Source organism: Momordica charantia (genome assembly GCF_013281855.1).
Source record: "Momordica charantia cultivar OHB3-1 chromosome 6 unlocalized genomic scaffold, Mcharantia_2.0 BLBB01000006.1, whole genome shotgun sequence".
NCBI lineage: Eukaryota > Viridiplantae > Streptophyta > Magnoliopsida > Cucurbitales > Cucurbitaceae > Momordica > Momordica charantia.
In genome coordinates, this window is record NW_028275164.1 from 21,477,194 (window position 1) to 21,499,889 (window position 22,696).

At 37.0% G+C, this 22,696-nt stretch overlaps 1 protein-coding gene across 1 annotated transcript; it reads left to right on the forward strand.

Annotated features, from left to right (window-relative positions):
- Positions 1-209: 209 nt before the first annotated feature.
- Positions 210-22,239, forward strand: EDR1 (Protein kinase superfamily protein). Its single transcript, XM_022299698.2, has 14 exons — positions 210-920; positions 2,280-2,693; positions 3,126-3,229; positions 4,598-4,866; positions 4,949-5,746; positions 5,966-6,006; positions 12,610-12,678; positions 14,241-14,341; positions 14,460-14,538; positions 14,619-14,717; positions 20,237-20,305; positions 20,422-20,471; positions 21,592-21,768; positions 21,849-22,239. The coding sequence occupies exons 1-14, from the start codon at positions 507-509 to the stop codon at positions 21,982-21,984; spliced, it is 2,820 nt and encodes a 939-aa protein (XP_022155390.1). The 5' UTR covers positions 210-506; the 3' UTR covers positions 21,985-22,239.
- Positions 22,240-22,696: the final 457 nt, after the last annotated feature.

The following is a 22,696-nucleotide window of genomic DNA, read 5'->3' on the forward strand; positions in this document are numbered from 1 at the left end:
CATTCTTGCTAAAATTTCAGCCAATTTTCGCACACAAGAGTGGATATATGATTTTGACCCAGGCAGACTTTGTGATTGGGCCGTAACCGCCAGTAAGGGAACAGTCAAATCGCGTCCGTTGATTAATTGGATGTCAATTCTGTAATTTCCACTCCCCTTCCCCCTCCCTTTATAAAACAACTCACTGCACCCACATTTACGGACAGAAAGACGAGTGTGTGCAAAAAGACATGTATTTGGGTGCGTATTTCTTCACGCGTTAATTAATTTTCCCTCCCAACTTATTTCCTCTGACCGTCGGAACCAAGAACAGCAAGAACGAAGCGAGAGAGAGAGAGAGAGAGGAGCGAGAAACAAGGAGAGAGAATTTAGAGGCGAGGTTGGAGGAAGAGAGAGAGGCAGGCAGAATCTGTGGTTTTAGAGAGAGAAAGTGGAAGTTCACAGAGCTGGTGAACTCAGTGAAAGTGAGGGAAAGTATAGGGGGAGAGAGAAATTGGAGAAGAGGGATGAAACACATTTTCAAGAAGTTCCACATAGGAAGCAACCACGACCCCAATCGGTCCAACGAGAATCCGTCCCCTGCACCGTCCTCATCATGTGTTTCCAACGATAATCGGCCTCCTCCCGCCGCCCACACCTCCGGCGACTCTCCGTCCAGTCCATCGTCGTCACCGTCTCCAGGGGGTGGAAGCACCACTCCGGCTCCGGTGCCTCCCAATCGCTCTGATTACTTTTCTTCCGAGGAGGAGTATCAGGTTCAGCTTGCCCTAGCTATTAGCGCCTCCAATTCGGACTTCCGGGATGATCCGGAGAAGGATCAAATTCGAGCTGCCACGCTTTTGAGCTTGGGAAATCATAGCCTTGACTCCACTGCCAGGGACCAGGGAGATGCAGCTGAGGCGCTCTCGAGGCAATATTGGGTGAGATTATTGTTGTTTTGGTAGTTACAATTAGTGCTTAGCTTTAATAAAATTAAACAATATTATTGAGATCAAGATTCATGATTTACGCTACTGATTAATAGTATCTGATCCCATTGAACTAGGGGTTATTTGGGCACTGTATTGATTTTACATTATAAACATAGTAAGTTGAAAGAGAGAGGGATTTTGATTTCCAGTGCATCTTTTTTGGTAAACGAGAATTTTTTATATTTCTTTTTTCTTTCCCTACATTATTAGGTTGCATCGTGCTTGGGATTTTCATTTGTCAGGATTGTTTTGCTATTTTGTGGGAAATTTGGATTGAGCTGAATAATATAATCTTTAGAGGTGGAGAGAGGGAGTGTGTTTGCGAGATTATTAGAATTAGTACTACTCGGTGAGGGTCGGTTTTGAAGTTAACCTTTTTTGTGATTACCAGCTAGGTATTGTCGTTTTGGATTGGAGCCCCTTCCTTTAGATGGACCTCTTTTATTTGGGTTAATTTTTCTGTATGCCCTTGTGCATTTTGTCTTTTTTCCTTTCTCATTTTTGTTAATGAAAAGTTCGGTTTCTCATTAAAAATAAAAAAGAAAAAAAAATATTTTGAACGTAAAACCATCAGGCAGCAACTAATCACACAGTTTTTTGGTTCATGGCCTGGGAAAGAAACATGCCCCCTTTGCAAGTAAATACGTAAGAGAAGTTTTAACGAAGCAGACTGCTTTGGGGTGTCTTCGGCTCATAATAGGAATTGTAGGGTGATGATAAAGTGTGTGTTATTTTCCCTCTCGGGATTGAGGAAAGTTTTTATGGCAGGCTTGTTTCTTGGCTACTTTATGGGACATTTGGCTTCAGAGAAACAACATAATTTTTAGGGAGTGGAGGGATCCAGAGAGTATATTTGAGATTTTGTTAGATTTAATACTTGGGGTTAGCTTCTAAAGCTTTTTGTAATTATTAGTTAGGTATTATTCTTTTTGGATTGGAGCCATTTTTTCTAGGTGATGTCCTCTTATCAAGTTGTTTTTTTATATGCCCTTGTATACTTTTCCATTTCTCTCTATGAAAGTTCAATTTCTTATATATAACAAAAAATAAGCAAGTAAAAGTGAGAAATTAATTGTTTTAAATTATTTATGTTTAATAATACTAGTTATTCCTTATGCTTGTGACACTGAGTCGTCTAGGAGGTAGGTGCTGCATCAATATTTTGTAAAATATACGCTGATGGAGCTGGACTTGCCACAACCTTGTTAGATGTTTCCCTTTCCACATTGCTTTGGTATTCTTTTTTCTGGCTACTATACGCTGTAGGACTATTCAGTCTCACTAATATTAGTTGTATTGCGTTCTAAGGAATACAATCTGCTTGACTATGAAGAAAAAGTGGTCAATGGGTTTTATGATGTCCTCTCTACGGATTCAGCAGTCCAAGGAAAAATCCCATCTCTATCTGATATTGAGGCAAGCTTTGGTAGTTCTGGCTTTGAAGTCGTGATGGTCAATATGACTGTTGATCCTGCACTAGAAGAGCTAGTGCAAATTGCTCAATGTATTGCAGATTGCCCTGGCACCGAGGTCAGAGTTTTGGTTCAGAGGCTTGCCGAGCTTGTTATGGGACACATGGGCGGACCTGTTAAGGATGCCAATTTTATGCTTGCAAGGTGGATGGAAAGAAGCACAGAGTTGAGGACTTCTCTTCACACCAGTGTACTGCCTATTGGTTCCATTAATATTGGCCTCTCAAGACATCGTGCATTGCTTTTCAAGGTTGGTAGTTGCAAATGTCTCTTAAATATCTGTAATATCATGCAATCCATCTCAATCTATATTGAAGGTTACCTTATGACTCGAGTGGTCATGGCATGGTTTATGTTAGAGCATCCTTCCATAAGATTGCTTGTTAAGTGTTACGAAGCATGTGGTTTTACTGTCAATATGAAGAACTAGTAAAAGTTCAGTTTTCTTTCTTAAATTATTATAACCCTGAGTAGACGGTTTTAGAACCCTGAATAAGGTTTCAGGAAGATAAAATTGTCTTTGAGTGATAAGTTCTGAGAATACTGTTTTGGTAATTTATTGACTGTTTTGGTAATTTATTGTTTTACATATATTATTTAAAGCTGTATTATTATTATTGTTATTTTGAACAGAAGCTTTATTGGCCTTAAAAGAACGTACTTCTTTCTTCCCTGGATATAGGTGTTAGCTGACAGTATCAAGATGCCTTGTAGGCTTGTTAAAGGTAGTCACTATACTGGTGTTGAAGAAGATGCTGTCAACATTATAAAGCTGGAGGATGAAAGGTATATCCTTGTTCTTTTCATTTTAATTTTTAGTTCTTAAATGTTAAAGCATGAGAGGAATTTGAAACCAGGAATAGATGTTTTTATCCAAATTCAAAGAAATCTATTGTCTTCTTAATGCTTCAAACGTCACCATGATTACAAACATAATACATTTTGGTGGATCTAGCAATTCTTCTATTTTGCATATTGGTCCTTTATACCTTCTTCTTTTTAGGTTAATCTTGTACATTTTTCTATATATATCTTTATATATATTTTTAGTGAACAGAATAGAAGTTATCAAGTCTCTCAAATCTTTAGTGTTTATAAGCGTCTTATACTATGAATGAAAGCTTTTATGATTATTCTTTTATTGTTCTATTCAATTGGAAGGGTCCGTGACTTTAAGGAGAATATCTTGCCCTACTTTTGCATCCTTCTTTTCATGTTTTTTCAAGGAAAAACCAAACCTCATTAAGAGGAATGAAGGTAAGAAAAAAAGGGCTACAACAAAAGTGGGACTACGAATAACTTACTACAAAGTAACTCCAACTTTTGGTAATAGACATAATTAAACTATTATTGGTTGGCCTAGTGGTCAATAAAGGCCAATGTAAATAGTGAAGAGCTCAGAGGAAATGAGTTTAAACTATGGTTGCCACCTACCTAGAATTTAATATCCTATGAGTTTCATTGACAACAAAATGTAGTAGGACAGGTTGTCTCTTGTTTAGTCGAGGTGCATGCAAGTTGACCCAAACATATGGATATCGAAAAAAAAAAGTGTAATTACTAAACAAAATTAAGTAATGTGCCTAAAGGGAAGCATTAAAATGCGTCAATATGTAGACATCTCCTCATAATCTATCTAATCCTATGAGAGTTTTTCTTATTCTTTCCAATAAGATAAATCACAAACTGGCGAGGAAGCTAGTCTATCAGAGAATGGCACCTTCCCTTTGACATGGAGGATCTAATACAACTTCCATATTCTTCTTTTCATCTTTAATGATGTTTGTGTTTCCGATCCCCTCATCCACCCCCAGGAAAACGAGAGAATAACAAGCATAAAGGGAGGAGGATCGAGAGAAAATCCCTCCCCCCCCCCCACAAAAAGAAAAAGAAAAGAAAACTAATAACAAGTCTAAAAGGAAAAAAGAAAAAAAAAACTCAATGCAAACTTTGTTTACAAAATTCTACATCTAATTTCCGCCTTCTTAAAATATATCTTTTTTTTTTTCTTTTTTAATAGGAAACTGAGAAAAGCTTGTTTCTTATTAAAAGAGACGTAAAATAAAAATGTTTTATAAAGTTGTCCAAAAGCTCTCATTTTGTGCGCAGTTCTGTTAAAACCAATTGATGTGAGTATTCAATTTCTGCTTCCAGGGAGTTTTTGGTTGATCTAATGGCAGCTCCTGGAACGCTTATACCAGCAGATATATTAAGTGCAAAGGATACTACTACCTTGAAGCCTTACAACCCGAATATAAGCAAAATTCCTTCTCTCCATTCCTCCAATGATGTTGGAATTTCTTCTGGAAAACCAATGTCATCACTTGATGAAGGCAGCAGTCAAAACCTTGAAGCTGAGGCTGGCTTGCTGATGGATGGAAAACCCGGCTATGGAAGGACAGAATCTGTGCCGTCAAGCTCAGGTGCATACAGTTACATTTATGTTATCTCTGCATTATCTACCAGAATAACTCACCGATTAATTTGAAAATCTTCCCGTGTTAGGTACTGGAACTTCATGGTACAAAGGGGTCCATTCTGGTGATAGTAATGTTAGACTGAATGTCAATGTAGTTCCGTTTGGCCAAAGCTCCGAGGATTCCAAAAATCTGTTTGCAGATCTTAATCCGTTCCAAATAAAAGGAACTGGAAAAAGTTTCGTACATAACAAATCCTCTGATAATAAAACTGAGGAGCTCCAGAAACCTACTATTGGGCATCCCCCTGTACCATTGTGGAAAAATCGGCATGCTTTCAATGCAGTTCCCCAGAAAAAGGAATATGATTATATGGAGGGCCGTTTTCCAAGAATTAGTCGTGGATCTAATGATCAAAATGTGGCATTGTCTTCTTCTGCCAGCTCTACCGTCTTTGAAAATGTCAATCCTGGTGGTTCAGGAACATCAACTGGCTCGAGTATATCAGTTAGAAGTGCTGAAGTTGGAAGTTCTTCATCTAATGTGAACTCACAGTCAACATCTGCCATGGTTAAGCCTAATATTTTACCTTCGATTGAGGAACAGAACATAAAGCCCAATGGAGAACATTCTGGAAGTATAGACATGCAGGATGAAATGGTCAATACTGTTGATGAACGCGATAATTTAATCAGATTTGATAACCGTAGAAAGTTCACATATGACAGATCCGTTGGGACCAATTTGATACTGAAGGATCCGGGAAGTCCCAGCCTGTCAATTGATCCAAGTTATAATAGGTTTGAGCAAGTTTATGATGATGTGGATGTAGGTGAATGTGAAATCCAGTGGGAAGACCTTATTATTGGTGAAAGAATTGGACTAGGTACGGTATGGCTTATCAGAATCTCTGTCCATCACACACACATTATAGGGGCAGAGAATAGGGTTGGAAATCAAATATTTATTGCTTCATTCCATGATCAAACTTATTGATAAATTGCTCTCTCTTATTGCAATTGTTTAAACCTTTGAAATAGTTTACCTCTAATTTCCTGGAGATCTCCATTTTTCCTTCTTTTAATTTCATGTTTTGTATATATAGGGTCGTATGGAGAAGTCTACCATGCTGATTGGAATGGCACAGTGAGTTATATAAACTATATTTCTATTTACTGCATTCTGTAGCCAGTCTTCCAATATTAACCTTGGCACATTCAGTTTTTCATTTTGTTTTTAGCTGCAACTCTCCGATCCAAGTTGATACTCTTAACCCTCTGGTTATGATAAAATGCTTGAATTATTGTGTTCTAATTATTAAATTATTACTAGACCTCAAAATTACTGTGATTAAACTTGTAAAATACCACTAAATCCAAAAGCTTAAACTAACGAAATAAGATATGGTCTCTTAATACTTCCCTCACTCTTATGCTCAAATATTAATTTGGTTCACGAAACCCAAAACATGAATTTTTAATATCAATTAGGGAGGCAATGACATTGTAAAAATTTGAATTAGAGACCTCTAGCTTGGATCACTTATTAGGACGACGAGTCACCATATTTACAAAATGGTACGATATTATCTATGTTGGGTCTAGACCCGTGTGGTTTTACTTTTGGATTTTATCAAAAAGACTTTATACCATTGAAGATGTTGTCCTTAATCCTTATTTTCTTTTATACTAAGGATCTTTCCTACTTATAATCAATGTGTGACTGTATTTACATTCATGACAATTCTCCATTAGGACCACCAAGCCTCCTATCAATAGTCATCCATCTAAGCATCTTCTTGGCGCTTATTATCTTCTTTGTTCTGTAATTATTCTCTAGAAGAGATTTTTATACATTGGATTTCGAAGATATTTTGTAATTATCAGTTAGGTCATATTCTTTTGGATTGGAAGCCCTTTCTCTAGTCTGGCTTCCTTCTCCAGGGCTGAATTTTTTTATGCCCTTGTGTGTCTGTTTTGTTTTCATTTTTCTCAATGAAAAGTTCGGTTTCTTATAAAAAAACCCATTGGATTTTTCTACATGGTCGAGTTGCCAATCAACGAAAGCATCTAAGTGGTTGGGGAATTTTCGTTCGACAACTCCATATTCAGTGGATTACAACTTAGGTTTGGTGAAGGCCAAGCTTGTGTCCAAGATTGCTGAGAAGAAGACTAAGGAGGCTGGTGGTGTGGTGGTTCCTACAGCCTAGGTTTTGGCTGCTCTTCGTTACAGGGATTATTGTCTTGGTACATTTGATTTTTATCGGTTCGAACTTATTGGAGAACTTTTTGATATAATTTAGATTGATGGGTTCACATACCCTCTCTGTTGCAACGTTAAAGTTCTCCTCTAAAAAAGGTGGGATAGACAAAACTTTTTTAGAAGCTATTATTTTTGAAGTTTGGTTCAAGTGCAATCAAAGGATTTTTGAAGACGAGTTTAAAGTTTGGAATGAGCAGTTTGACTTAGCCAAGCTCAAGGCCTCTCAATAGTGTTCTTTTTCTAAATTATTTGTTAATTGTTGTCAGTGATATTTATATTAATTGGCCTGTTTTTGTTTCTGAAAATTAAATTTCTGTTTGTTTCTGTACTTTCACAAACATGTTCTTTTAACTTTTCATTGAATCAATGAAAAATTTGTATCTTGTTAGGAAAAGAACTGTATACCCAGGAAGATTTATAGCAAACTTGAGTTTACTGTAATTAGTTTTATGATTAACTTTGTTATATGATCTTTTGGAAACTACACCTTTTGAAGTAGCTTTTCGTAGAGGTACTTAAGTCTTGGAGAGCTTTAGTTAGTTTCCCCTTCTGTTGTACTTTTCAATTTTCATAATATCAATGAAAAAGGTTTCTGGGATCTTATTAAAAAAAATTGATGTTGTACTTTTAACTATATGAGCAATTTAATTTGATGTCGAACTTGTAACTATATGAGCAAAGATATGTTGCATTGTGCCTTCTTGATTGTTTTTTTTTTTTAAGTATTTTCTTCCCATCTCTTTATAAGCTCAATTGTTTTCCATATTCTCCCTCCTCTCCCTCCCCCTTCTCCCTTCCCGTCCCACCTCGGTAACTTATAAAATCTTAATAGTTGAATTCTTCCTTACTCTGTGTTTGTAAGTATTATACACACTGGATGTCAGTCTAAAAATATACACACTGTTAAATTATAGTTTTTTTTATTTGAAAGGTTTCCTATTTTATTTAGGTTAGGGTTTTATTGTCCTAATAGGTAAGTATTTCCTTATCCTAATAGACAAGAATTTCTTTTTAGTTTCTTCTTTGTGACTGCTATTTATATAGCCTTGTATCAATGATTTGGAGTAATTAAGGAAGAATTATTTTCTTTTCTTATTATTAACATGGTATCAGAGCCAAGTTTCCTCTAAAATATTTGTGGGAATTAGGGTTTTTTGTCCATTGGGATTTTGTACCCATTAGGGTTTGAAGTTTTGAACACTATTTTGCAAGTGTTCATTGTACCCAACCCACTGTAGTACCGCCGAAGACCGCCGCCGCCGCCGACGACCGCCGCCGACAACCGCCGACTGTCGCCAACCGCCGCCGGCACCGTTTGCTGATTCGCCAGCGCTGCTGTTTTTCGAGTGCTGTTCGTGGGTTTTGTCTCGCCGTCCTTCGTCACCGACAACGGTCACCGTCACCGCTGTTATTCGTCGCCGCCACCGTTGCCGCCGTCGTCCTTTGCTATTACGTCCGATCCAGTCAACCCAGTTCGTCCAGTTCGGTTTAGATAGTCTGGTTCAACTGGTTCGGTTCACTTGGTTCGGTCCAGCCAGTTCGGCTCCTTTAGGCTCGGTTCAAATCGTTGTTGGACTCGTTCAGCGTTTTTCAGTCCGGATTTTCAGTTCATTGTCGGATCGTTTCGACAGGTTTCAGTTCGTTTCAGTCAGATTTGGTTCGATTCAACTGTTTTTGATTCGGTTCAGCCCTCTTTCGGTTCGGTGCAGTACTGTTTTTTCAATTTTGGATCTCCATTTTTGAGTTGCAGTTTAGTCTTGGTATCAATGTCACAGTCGTCCAAAATTACAAAAAACCTGGACGTAAATGAGATCAAACAATTAAGGAGCTTCTTAAAAACTTTGGATAATGCTCCTAGTCAAGGTACAGGTTCGGTAACTTTGACGAGTACAACTTCCCAGCCTAAACTTTGTACCTGGATTATTGATTCTGGTGCAACAGACCATATGACGAATAGTAGCTGTCATTTTATCTCTTACAGTATTTGTCCGAGCAATAAGAAAATTTCTACAGCAGACGGTACCTTGGTAACAGTAGTTGGTCAAGGAGACATCAAGATAAATTCAAACATTACTTTAAAGAATGTGCTTCATATACCACGTTTAACTGTTAATTTGATATCGGTAAAGAATTTGATCAAAGATTTAGGTTGCAGAGTAACTTTTTCTGATTCTTCTTGTATTTTACAGGACCAGGGCAATGGGAAGATTATTGGACTTGCTAATGAAAAAGATGGACTTTATTATCTTAATGAACTTGTCGGTCAGACTAGTGTTCCAGTTTCCTTCACCTCACAAACTCGTCATCCTTCAAGTAAGCTTTTGTTGAATCATTATAGACTAGGACATCCTTCATTTCGAACTCTTAAAATATTGTTTCCCGATTTATTCCAAAATCTTAATCTTGAGTCACTTCACTGTGAAGTTTGTGAATTCGCTAAACACAAGCGTGTACCCTTCCCTAGTAATAATAAACGAATATCAGTTCCCTTCTCTCTTATTCATACTGATGTGTGGGGTCCCTTCAATGTTCCAAATGTTTCCAAATTTCGTTGGTTTATTGTATTCATTGATGACTGTACTCGAGTCTCATGGGTTTATCTTTTAAAACAAAAATCTGATGTTGGTTCTACCATTCAAACATTCTTTCATATGATAGAAAACCAATTCGGAATGAAACCCAAACGATTCCGTTCTGACAATGCTCGAGATTACTTCAATCAAAACTTAACATCCTTCTTTCAAAAACATGGAGTCATCCATGAGTCGTCTTGTGTGGACACTCCTCAACAGAATGGAGTGGCCGAAAGAAAAATTGGTCACATCCTTTCTGTGACACGTGCCATTCTTTTTCAAAGAAATGTTCCTAAATCATTCTGGGGGGAAGTTGTATTAACATCCACTTATTTAATCAATCGGTTACCATCTGCTACTCTAGACCATAGAACTCCTATGAATATCCTATCAAAATATTATCCTGATTTTCGAACAACAAATAACTTGACTCCTTGAGTATTTGGTTGTGTAGCCTTTGTTCATGTTCACAGTCATCAGCGAGGTAAACTTGATCCACGAGCACTCAAGTGTATTTTTGTCGGATACTCGAACACTCAAAAGGGATATAAATGCTATCATCCTCCTTCAAAAAGGTTCTTCATCTCTGCTGATGTTACCTTTTATGAAGACACCAGCTTCTTTACCTCACCTTATCTTCAGGGGGAGGAACTATTATTGGAAGATAAGGATTTGCCCATTCCCAACCTCACATTTCCTATATCAAATCCTTTACCACCACCCTTAGACACCTTACCAGGACCATCTAACCCTTCTACTACTACACCATTACAGGTTTATTCAAGAAGGAACACTGAAAAAGATAAGCACGTCCAAGAGTCTGAACATATCCCTGTAACTGAAATTGACGAGAAAATAATCAATGATGAATCAGACATTATAGTATCTACTAATGATGAGTCAGACATTACAATATCTGCTAATGATGAGTCAGACATTACAATATCTGCTAATGATGAGTCAGACCTGGATTTGCCGATTGCTTTAAGAAAGGGAAAACGGACTTGTACTCAATATCCATTGTCTCACTTTGTATCATTGTCTCACTTTGTATCATATGACAAACTCTCAAGTCAGTACAGAAGTTTTATGGTTAACCTTACTCAGATAAATATTCCAAAAACATATATGGAGGCAATACAACATGAAGAATGGAGGCAAGCAATGAATCTTGAAATGCAAGCTTTAGAAAAAAATAAAACATGGGAGTTGGTTACTATGCCTAAAGATAAGAAAGCTGTAGGATGTCGATGGATATATACTGTAAAGTATAAAGCAGATGGAACACTCGAGAGGTACAAAGCACGGTTGGTTGCTAAGGGATATACTCAAACATATGGAGTTGATTACCTTGAAACCTTTGCGCATGTTGCCAAGATGAACACAGTACGAATACTTCTATCTCTTGCTGTAAATCATGGATGAGACATGTTACAATATGATGTAAAAAATGCTTTTTTACATGGTGATCTTGAAGAAGAAATTTATATAGAGGATCCACCTGGATATCAGCAAGCAGGAAATAAAGTTTGTAAATTAGAAAAGGCGTTGTATGGATTAAAGCAATCTCCTAGGGCATGGTTTGGTAGATTTTCTCAAGTCATGAGGAAGATGGACTATAAACAAAGTCAAGGAGATCATACATTGTTTATAAAACATTCTGCTATAGGGGGAGTAACAGCATTGATTGTTTATGTGGACGATATTATCGTCACTGGCAATGATAATAATGAGCAAGAGAAACTGAGAAATTGTTTAATTCAAGAGTTTGAAGTTAAAGAATTGGGAAGACTGAAATATTTTCTTGGGATAGAAGTAACCTATTCTAAACAAGGCATATTCTTATCACAACAGAAATATGTGATTGAATTACTTTCTGAAACAGGAAAGCTTGGCAGCAGACCAATAGGAACGCCGATTGATCAAAACCATAGATTATGTGCATCTGAAGAGAGTCCTCCAGTAAATAAAGAAACTTACCAGAGGTTAGTTGGAAAATTAATATATCTTTCTCATACGAGACCAGATATTGCGTATGCTGTAGGAGTGGTAAGCCAATTTATGCATAGTCCAAAAGAAATTCATCTTCAAGCTGTGTACCGAATACTCCACTATTTAAAGAACTCCACTGGGAGAGGATTGTTGTTTAAGAAAGGCGAGAAACTCAATCTAGAAGTTTATACAGATGCAGATTATGCAGGATCGATAGACGATAGAAAATCCACTTCTGGCTATTGTACTTTCTTTGGTGGGAACTTAGTAACATGGAGAAGTAAAAAACAAAATGTAGTTGCAAGATCAAGTTTAGAAGCGGAATTTAGAGCAATGGCATTGGGCATCTGCGAATTACTGTGGATAAAAATTATTTTAGAAGATTTGAAGATTCCATGGGAAGGGCCTATGAAACTTTATTGTGATAACAAGTCTGCCATCAGTATTGCACATAATCCAGTTCAACATGACAGAACCAAGCATGTTGAAGTTGATAGACACTTCATAAAAGAGAAGTTAGATAGTGGCCTCATATGTACTCCATTTGTACCAACAAACAATCAAATAGCAGATATTCTTACAAAAGGATTGAACCACAACAACTTTGAATATTTGGTTAACAAGCTGGGAATGGAAAATATTTATTCACCAGCTTGAGGGGGAGTGTTAAATTATAGTTTATTTTATTTTAAAGATTTCCTATTTTATTTAGGTTAGGGTTTTATTGTCCTAATAGGTAAGTATTTCCTTATCCTAATAGACAAGAATTTCTTTTTAGTTTCTTCTTTGTGACTGCTATTTATATAGCCTTGTATCAATCATTTGGAGTAATTAAGGAAGAATTATTTTCTTTTCTTATTATTAAGACACAGTGAATAACTTTTGTAGCTTCACATCATGCTCTTAATTGATGGATTTGCAGGAGGTTGCGGTGAAGAAATTCTTAGACCAGGATTTTTCTGGCGCTGCTTTAGCTGAGTTCAAAAGAGAAGTAAGTGGAGCAATTACTTCCACAGACAAACACACACCTCGATGCTTAACTTTTTCATTGCCATGCAAATTAGTGAAAGATGATAGCAAAATGCAGAAAAAATTACATGTTTATTAGTTTCTCTATATAAATCTACAAATCAGCACAACTTTTTGAATCATATTCACATCTTGAGTATTTACCTCAAATGGTTTGCATATAATTCCTCTGTTTTTATTAACATATGATACTCCTTAGAATTGGTATATATGAAATATACAAAAAGGTAACCAAAGACTAATGGAATTATGTATAGGTTTTCCAGTTAGCCTGTATAGAAGACAAAGCAATAATAGAAGAGTGTTAACTTAGGGCACCAAGTGGAAGAGATAAATAACATGCTAAATTAGATCTAGGCTTATTTTGTGTTTATTGGAAATTCTTCCATTGTGTTCTTGGGTTCTAAAGAAATTGCTTCTCTCTCAATCTGACAGCACCATCATTACCATGGATCACAAATATTTTAGTTTGGGTAATGTCGACATGTGTTAGATATCTTTGAAGCAACACGTGTTAGATAATAGTTCAACAATTTGAATACGAGTTCAACACCAGTTGGCATGCATCGAGCATTTGTTATGCACAATAAACATGTTTGGACACTCAGTCACTATTTGACGAACAATCATCAGACAAATGAACTCAAACATTTGCTTATTTTTAAAGAATGGACAAAAATAGAAATACATAACAAAACTAATACATTTTGAAAGTGAATTACATATAAATGCACAAGAATGATTTACTTCAAAGTTTCTATTTGTGGAGATGTTGAAACATTTAGAAATTTGATGTGTTGGTTTGAATGTAACTTGAATATTCGGACATAAGATATTGCATCATAAATGCACAAACACCATAAACTAAAATAGATTTTTAATATGAAAATCATTGTAAAAAAATGTATATTATAACTAATGTGTCCTTGCCGTATCTATATCTTTGGTTTTTGAAAATTAATGTCACTGTATCTATGCTGTGTCTCGTTGTGTCTGGTATTCGTGCTTCTTAGATCCTTAGTGATCTGGTATTCGTTCTTCTTAGATCATCAGTGAGATAGGACAAGCGAAGGTTCCTGTTGTTCCTAAAACTTGACAACAGAATCTTGCAGCCCCTTTTAATCCACTTAACAAATTACACTAGAGTTCTGCCTCCAACTCATTTCCTCACTCCTCACTCAAATGGCCACTTGAAGCTTACTCCTCCCTTAATTCTTCAATAAGACTACCACCCCTCTCCAGTGAATCCACCATTTAGAGAACTTTTTAACCTCCTGATTCGAGTTCTGTGTTAGAAGCAGATGGTGCTGAATAAAGACTGGTGGGGAAAAGTATGAAAATTTTTATGAAGTTTCGTGTTAATTCACATGATTGTCAATTTGTTTTCTTGAAACTTGAGACTTACAAATTAATGAACAATAGTTACAAATGAAAATTTAGTTATAGGCAATCAGTATTACACTCGCATCAAGTGTTCACTCAGCTATCTTTGACTAATATTTTCTATTGTGATGTTGATGTAAGGTACTGATAATGCGGCAGCTACGTCATCCAAATGTTGTTCTTTTTATGGGTGCTGTCACTCGTCCTCCTAACCTTTCCATTGTTACCGAGTTTCTTCCGAGGTATAAGTTCAATTGCCCCCCCCCCCAATAAATAGAAAGAGGAAGAAAGAAGAATTCTATATACATGCTTTTGTCTGCTTTTTGGCTGAGAAGTTTTCTTGATGCAATTAAATTTCAGAGGAAGCTTGTACCGGATCATTCACCGCCCACATTGTCAAATTGATGAAAAGCGCAGAATAAAAATGGCCCTCGATGTGGTATGTGACTAACTGCAAATATCTTATTCAACTGATGTTTGAGAAAAAAATCATATTTTGAATTCTTTATACAACGGCAGGCAAGGGGTATGAATTGCTTGCATACAAGTAATCCAACAATTGTTCACCGAGATCTGAAGTCACCCAATCTTTTGGTTGATCAGAACTGGAATGTGAAGGTACATGTTCCCTACTGCTGGTTCTTTACATCTATGATTGTATTAACTACTACTTTGTGACTTATCTTTTATCTTCTATAACAAACATGTCAGAAATTGATAATGTTATTTATTATTATCAAAGAAAAAATTTATGCTAGATACTCTGCAAGATTGAGTCTCTGCATGACCCGTCTCTTCTTGTTTTTAGCATAACTCTCTTCTTATTGTTGTGTACTTCCGCATGTATTTTCTTCTCTCTTTTGTTTTTTCTTTTTCTCATTTTAGCTTGCTTGATTTGTTGTCATGCAACTTAGGTTTTTAAAGAAAACATGGAACCTATTCATTAATAAAAACAATGTACATCAAAAGGAGAGGCAGTTAGGTACTTGGGTACTTAAGTGGCAAAAATATTTTCCTATTTTTTCCAATCAAATATTCCCCAAAATAACTAAAAGATCAACCTGCCGAAGTAAATGATATTTATTTTGAAATGGTATATCCAAAACAACTTCCTCAGTTATCGTGTATGTAATTTGTCTTTCTACTCAAAGTCTGAAGAACCATATAGATATCCATAAAGTAGGGAAAACAAAACCACACCTTGGTAGCGAAAGGGCAAAGCTATAAACGGTGGTTAGTTCTCCATTCGGCATGGCATTGCTGTGAGCTAATTTCACTCGAAAAGCCTCCAGTTCAAGGTGTAATTTCATCATTCCTTTTGAAATATAGGGGGCTCTTTGGCATGCGACTTTTTTTTTTTTAGATAAGAAACTTTCTTAGGATATATCAAAAAAGGAAGACAGACTAAAGGCTGGGGTAGAGGAAACCCCACCTAAAAACGAAACAACCGCTATCCAGTTGTGCAAGAACATGGATAGGTTGTAATTACAAAAGAATTTACTATAATTAAAGCACCACCAAGAGGTAGTGTGCTGTATATTCCTACAAAAGAGATCAAAAGTATTGGACTTGTCTTCAAAAACCCGATAGTTTCTTTCGAGCCAAATATGCCAAAGGAGAGCTCTAGAGGCACAACACCAGATAAATCTTGTTCCCTTAGGGAGGGTCCAACCATGAAGAGCTTCAGCCATCCAATCTTCAATCTGTCTTGGGAAGCAAGTGGAGATCTCAAAAATATTTAGGAGGAAATGCCAAATCTGTGAAGCAAAACGGCAGTGCAGAAACATGTGATCCATGTTCTCACTGTGCTTCATACAAAGAGTGCAGACCGAGGGTCACAGTGTCCAGTTCCTACACTTTCTCTGGAGTTTGTCATGGGTATTCAAACTTCCATGGGCAAGGGACCAAAGGAACACTTTTACCTTCTTTGGAGCCTTAAATTTCCACACTGCCGAAATAAGAGGGGACCTCAAAGAGGGGCCAAATTCAAAAAGGCCGAACGAGTGGAGAACCGACCATTTTTGTCTATGGACCATACTACTTGATCCTCAACTTCCCCCAACCGCACCACATCAATTTCTTGAATAAGCCCCATCCAGCTCTCAACCTCCCATTCGAAAAGGCCTCTGCGCAGTCCAATATCCCAATCATTTTCATTTACGTTCCAACACTCAGCTACCGTTGCCTCCTTTTTTGAAGAAAGATTGAACATGGCAGGGAACAAGTTTCGGAGAGAATCATTCCCAATCCATTTGTCCGACCAGAATTTAACTCTACTTCCCATTCTCACCTTGAAATCAAGGAACTTGAAAAAGAACGTGCTGTTTTTAAAAATATCAAACCACGGCCTTCCCCTAACACGTCCTTTAGGAGGAAGTGTACACCATCCCTGGGAATCTTCTCCATAGATACTTACAATCACCTTCCGCCACAAAGCATTAGTTTCTTGGGTAAATCTCCATAGCCATTTAAGCAGAAAGCTATTGTTCTTTTTATGTAAGGCCCCTATACCAAGACCTCCATATTGCAACGGAAGCGCAGTCTTCCCCCAATTCACCAAGTGGTTACAAGGGTTTTTTAAAGTACCCCCATTCCAAAAAAAATCCCGTGTAAGCTTCTCTATCTCGTTGACAACTCTCGTTGGGACTTTTAGGACTGAAAAAAAGTAGAGAGGAAGACTAGTAATCACTGATTGCGCGAGTGTAAGCTGGCCTCCCTTTGAGAGATAAAAGATTCTTCCACTTGTCAATCTTTTTTCTAACTCTGTCAATCAGAGGGTCCCAAAAAGATTTCTTCTTATAACTGCCCCCCAAAGGAATTCCCAAGTAGGGAAAGGGAAGCCTTTCCACTTTACATCCCATTTTTCTGGCAGTAGCCTGAAGCAAGTCTTCTTCTACATGAATTCCAATGATGGCCGTTTTCTTTAAATTCAAAGACAGCCCGGAAGCTTGTAGAAAAATGTCTAGGATCATCCACCAATTTTCCAACAAACCTGTCTTATTTGGACAGAAAATCATAGTGTCGTCAGAATACTGCAAATGTGAAATCTCCACCTTCTGTCTGCCTATACTGAAGCCTTTAATCAGCCTTCTTTGACTACAATAATGAACCAATCTGCTGAAAGAGTCTCCTATTAGAGTGAAGAGAAAAGGGGAAAGCGGATCCCTTTGTCTCAAGCCCCGTTTTGCAAGAATTTTCCCTCGGGGTCTACCATTTATAAGCACGGAAAAGTTTGTTGAAGATAAACAGCCCATGATCCATCTTCTCCATCTAGGGCCAAAGCCTTTTTGTTCCATGACTGCCTCCAAATATGACCAATCAACTCTATTATAAGCTTTCTCATAATCAAGCTTTAACACGAAACCAGACTTTTTCCTCACCCCCCAGTCCCCTACTGCCTCGGAAGCAATTAGGATAGCATCTGTGATTTGCCGCCCTTCTATGAAAGCTGATTGTGCATCGTGAATAATAGTCGGCAAAAATTTCTTTAGTCTTTCCGCGAGAACCTTTGAGATGATCTTGTACAGAGAGGTAACCAAGCTGATTGGTCTGAACTCTCCCACCTTCATTGCCTTCAATTTCTTCGGGATCAAACAAATATACGTCTTATTTGTGCAGCAGTTTATAATACCATTTCTAAAAAAATCTTGGAACACCCCTAAAATGTCTTGCTTGAGGATGTTCCACGATTTTTTATAGAATTCGTTTGTGAAACCGTCCGGCCCTGGGGGCATGCGACTTTCTTTGCTGTTTTATGGATGTCTAACTGGAGAGAAATAAGAGTGTTTGTTGAGATGTGGAGAGTTCTTGGAGGAAGTTTGAGCCTTAGCTAGGTTGTCTGCCTCCCTTTGGGTCATGTTAGGACTTTACTGATCGTCCTTTTATCTCTCATTCTTTTAAATGGGAGGTGTCTTGTTGTAGTTTTGTACTTCGTTATGATTTTGTGCGTTGGATTCTTTTTTCTTTACTTTTTAAAATTTTTCTTTATTACAAGACACTTGCAAAAAATATACCAATGGGGCGGAGGGTGAAAGTGGAGCGAATCTGTCCCAGAAAGCCAACTTTCCTTTTCAAGTCTTAAAAATTTCTCTTTTCATCTCATGCAGCCTTCTGCTTAGAAAGGTCTGTAGTGTTTGAATGGCCCCCCTTCTTTACTCCACTTGACCTAATTAAATTTAGGCTACTTCTGAAATTGCTATGCTACTGTGGCCAGTGTTGAGAACTGGTCTATTGGGTTTGTTGGTTTACATGTGCTGGCCTGCAATTTGCTGGCTTTTCACTTTGTCGACTTTATTGTTTTTCTTCCTTTTCTTCTTCCATACAAAAGAACAATAATTAATCAAAATATACTTTGACAAAATGGGTCTCCTTCTAAAGTGCACTCCTGTGGTTTTACATGTTTCTCATGTTTTCTTTGGCTTGTATTATTATTGTATTGAGAGATGAAAGAACAATGGAGAAATTTATCACTCCTTTTTCTTGTTTGATTATTAATTTTTGCTTTGGTTTTTACATTATGCCAGTTTAGGGTTTAGGGTTCCCTAATTAAAAAAAAGTACAATTTTGTTTCTCTTGTTTTTTTAGGAAAAGAAAAACAAAATCTTCTTTACTCCATCCACATGCATAAATCCATCGTGAAGATGAAGGCACGTTGAATACCATACTTGAATTATGCCGTTAGGCATGAATGTGCGAGATATTTGTTTGTGTCTCCCTATGAAAGATTTTAGAGTAAAATACACTTTTAGTCCTTTAGTCCTTGAGTTTGGTGATAAGAATTTATTTGGTATCTAAGTTTTAAAAAGTGACAGTTTGGTCTCCGATCTTTAGAAAATAGTTCTAAAAGGTCCTTAGAGTTAAACTTTCGTTAGTAACACTAACGGAATGCTGACATGGTTGGTGAGTTGAATATTTATTTAATATTATATTAATTTTAACATATGATATTTTTTTTATTTTTCATTTTATTTTTCTTTCTCTTTCTTCCCCTCTTTCTCTCTTCCCTTCCCTCCCTTGATTCTGACCACTTGATTCTAACCCACCATCGTCATTGATGGCCTCCGACCAATATCACCGCAGTCCCCTGTAGTGCACTTCCCATGGCCAGATGCGTCGAAGGCGCAGTCGTGGCAGCCCCAAAAGCATTCGGACCACGGAAGGCAGAGGGAGTAGGCCTTGTTGGGTGGGAGTTTGAATTGAACCCACCACGAGCTAGAAAGGGCTTATCAGCGCTGGGCTGAATGTTGGCCAAACAGGGTGGGAGCATTTGTTGTAGAGAGTAATTGTAGTGGCAGAGACCAAAACTGTAGCAAAATCAAAGAGGAGAAGCCATGAATTTAGTCACATTGCCTGAATTCAAGAACTCAAAGAGAAATCACCCAAGATTTCAGAAGTAGGGGAGAGAGTTACCTGAAATGTGGGAAGTCAGGACTGCAGTGGTGTTGGTCAGATGCCGTCGATGATGATGGTGGGTCAGAATCAGGTGGGAGGAGGAGAGAAGCAGGTCTACGGGGGAGGGAATAAGGGAAGAGATAAAGAGAGACGAGGGAAAGAGGGGAAGAGAGAGAAAAAGAAAATGAAAAAAAAAATGACACATGTTAAAAGTAATATAATATTAAATAAATATTTAACTCAGCAAGCTACATCAGTATTTCGTTAGTCTTATTAACAGAAGTTTAACCCTAGGGACTTTTTAGAATTATTTTCTAAAGGCTAGGGACCAAACTGTCACTTTTTGAAACTGAAGGACCAAATAGAATTCTATCTCCAAATTTAGGGACTAAAAGTATATTTTACCCAAGATTTTATTTGCACAGCAAGTTTGAGTTTGACTTCTTGGAGAAAAAAGATAAAACAAATTAGGTCACTTAGCCAAGAATGTGGATGTTAATTGATGAGCTGTTAGATCTGTGATATCTATCTATTAATGATATGGTTTTTAGATACTTAAAATTGAAAAGGAATATTAGAATTTGTAACGATCAATATAGCAATAAATGACATCTACTTCTTTGAGGTTGGAGGTTCAAATTTCTATATTCTCACCTTTGTTGTACTTCAAAAAAAAAAAAAAAAACTTAGAATTTGCAACAGCCTTGTGAATCAATTGCCTGAGGTATGATTTCTTCATTGTGTAGGTGTGTGATTTTGGGTTGTCACGCCTGAAGCACAACACATTTTTGTCATCGAAATCAACTGGAGGAACGGTGAGAGGCTGAGATTCTTGATTTTTTTGGTTTAATTGTTTTCTTCAGATTTCCAGTAAAGTGCAGGACATAACTGAGTTACATCATTCATCTCTCATTTGCTTTGCATGTGTTAGCCTGAGTGGATGGCACCAGAGGTTCTCCGGAATGAGCCTTCAAATGAAAAGTAAGTTGGAATTATGATGGTATTTCTTAAGTTCATTTTCAATTCATGTTTGAGCTTGGTATCTATGCTATCCTATCTTACCATCAGATCATCATGGCATCAAATCGTATCATATCCCATTTATGTTGGCCGGGCCATCCTTTTTCTGGCACTGTAGGTCAATGGTTAGTTGAAAATCGAGAGCTATTCTCTAAAATGTCATCGAGAGTGAAAAGTGCGAGCGCGACACAACCTTTGGAGCCAAAATGAAAGAATCGATATTAGTAGTTAGCATAAGATCACTATAATGCATTCGTATAAGTATAAATTTTGGCCAATCGCAAATTGTCATGTCATTATTATTAAGTTAATGACAAAATTGTATATTATTGAATTTGCAATTAAAAATTGACATGGTCTCTAACTTAAAGTTAAAAGACAAAAAAACATAATGCCACGTGTCGTGATCATTTGATAGCACAAGATTAGCTTGGTCAAATAGAGTTATATGATAATTGGCCCAGAACCATATAAGCTTGAAGGCCATTAAATAGTAATTTGGCCAAAAACCAAAGTTGGCGTAAGTTCATTTGAGTAGATTAATAATTGGCTTACGTCGGAATCTAAATAAGTTTGAACCCACTCAAGAGAATTGATCATATGACCCAAACAAAACCCAAATCAAAGGGGTTGAGTTCAAAGTCAATTAAGCCCAACGTCATTGAAGCCTATAGAAAACTTTATGAATAGAGGAGTCACTCTTTCATTTCAAGGGGTTCAAGAGTAAGAGAATTCAAAAAAGACTCTGCAACAAACTGAAGACTCTCTATAGACAAGTCAAAGACATATGAAGCTCACGAGACAATTCATTCTTCAACAAGTGAGAAGATAAAGATCTTACCTTGAGAGCAAGTTTTTCAGCCCTGGAGTCGAGTTCGACTCCATTTTAATGTGAACAACATTGATAAAAGAAGATTAAGTACAAAATCCCCCAGCCTAAGAACTCCATCTAGTAGATGCTAGGAACAGATGGAATTCGAGCATGATTTTTAATGTGTATATTTTATCTTCTTGCAATGTGCTGAAATATTAGGAATTATCACTGGATATGAATAGCAGCTTGTTCTTCTGAGATGTGCAGGTGCGATGTTTATAGCTTTGGAATCATTCTATGGGAACTTGCTACTTTGAGACTGCCTTGGAGCGGGATGAATCCTATGCAAGTTGTTGGTGCAGTAGGTTTCCAGAATCGACGACTCGAAATACCAAAGGAAGTGGATCCCGTGGTTGGGAGGATAATTTGGGAATGCTGGCAAACGTGAGTTGTATTTTTCTTTTCACTTGTTGGACTATCCCTTGTGGTCATGCTGTTGAATGATTTTCCATGCTTATTGGCAGCGACCCGAACTTGCGCCCCTCGTTTGCTCAATTAGCCATTGCTCTGAAGCCACTGCAGCGGCTTGCCCTGCCCCCACATTCAGACCAGCCAAGCTCATCGCTGCTGCAAGAGATTTCTGTAAATTCTACACCTTGATTGATATGGCTCATTCTTCTCAAGTGTGAATAAGGAAACTCTTTTTGGTTTCCCTTGAGTGGGGGCTGTATTGTATATTTTTGAAATGTAAAAGCAAGTATTCAAAGAAAAGAAAAAGAAAAAGGTTGTAGAGGTAAATAATATGGGATAAAAAAAAATGTAATGCTGTTCTGTTGCTACAAAAAGACTGTAGCTCCATATTTTGTTTGTACAGTCACCTGCTATGCCTATTACTATTAGTTTGTTCGGCTTCTCTGTCTCATTTCCCCTCCAAGAAAATTCAATGAAAATTTTAATTTTGCAATTTGGACCTTTTTATATATCATAATTGGTTAAATAAATATGATTTTTTTAGTACAACATACATGTGCGGTCGAAATTTGAACTCACATACTATTTAATTAGAGATGGATATTTTAACTTGTTAAACTATGTTCAGATTGAGGTTGGCAAATAAAGATGATTTAAAATATGCCTTATCTCGGTCACTGCCCATATTTTATTTACTTCATTATAGTATCTCGTGCCAAATTATCAACTTTGTTAATTAATCTTTTACAATTATTATTTAATAATGTCAATGACAAAAATTTATTAGAAAGAGAATAAATGGTTAATTGCGGTGCAATTTTTTTTTATAAGAATAGTGCATCACATGTATGGAGGGAAGAATTTAGGTTAAAATATTATTGATGATGTGCCATTTTCTAAA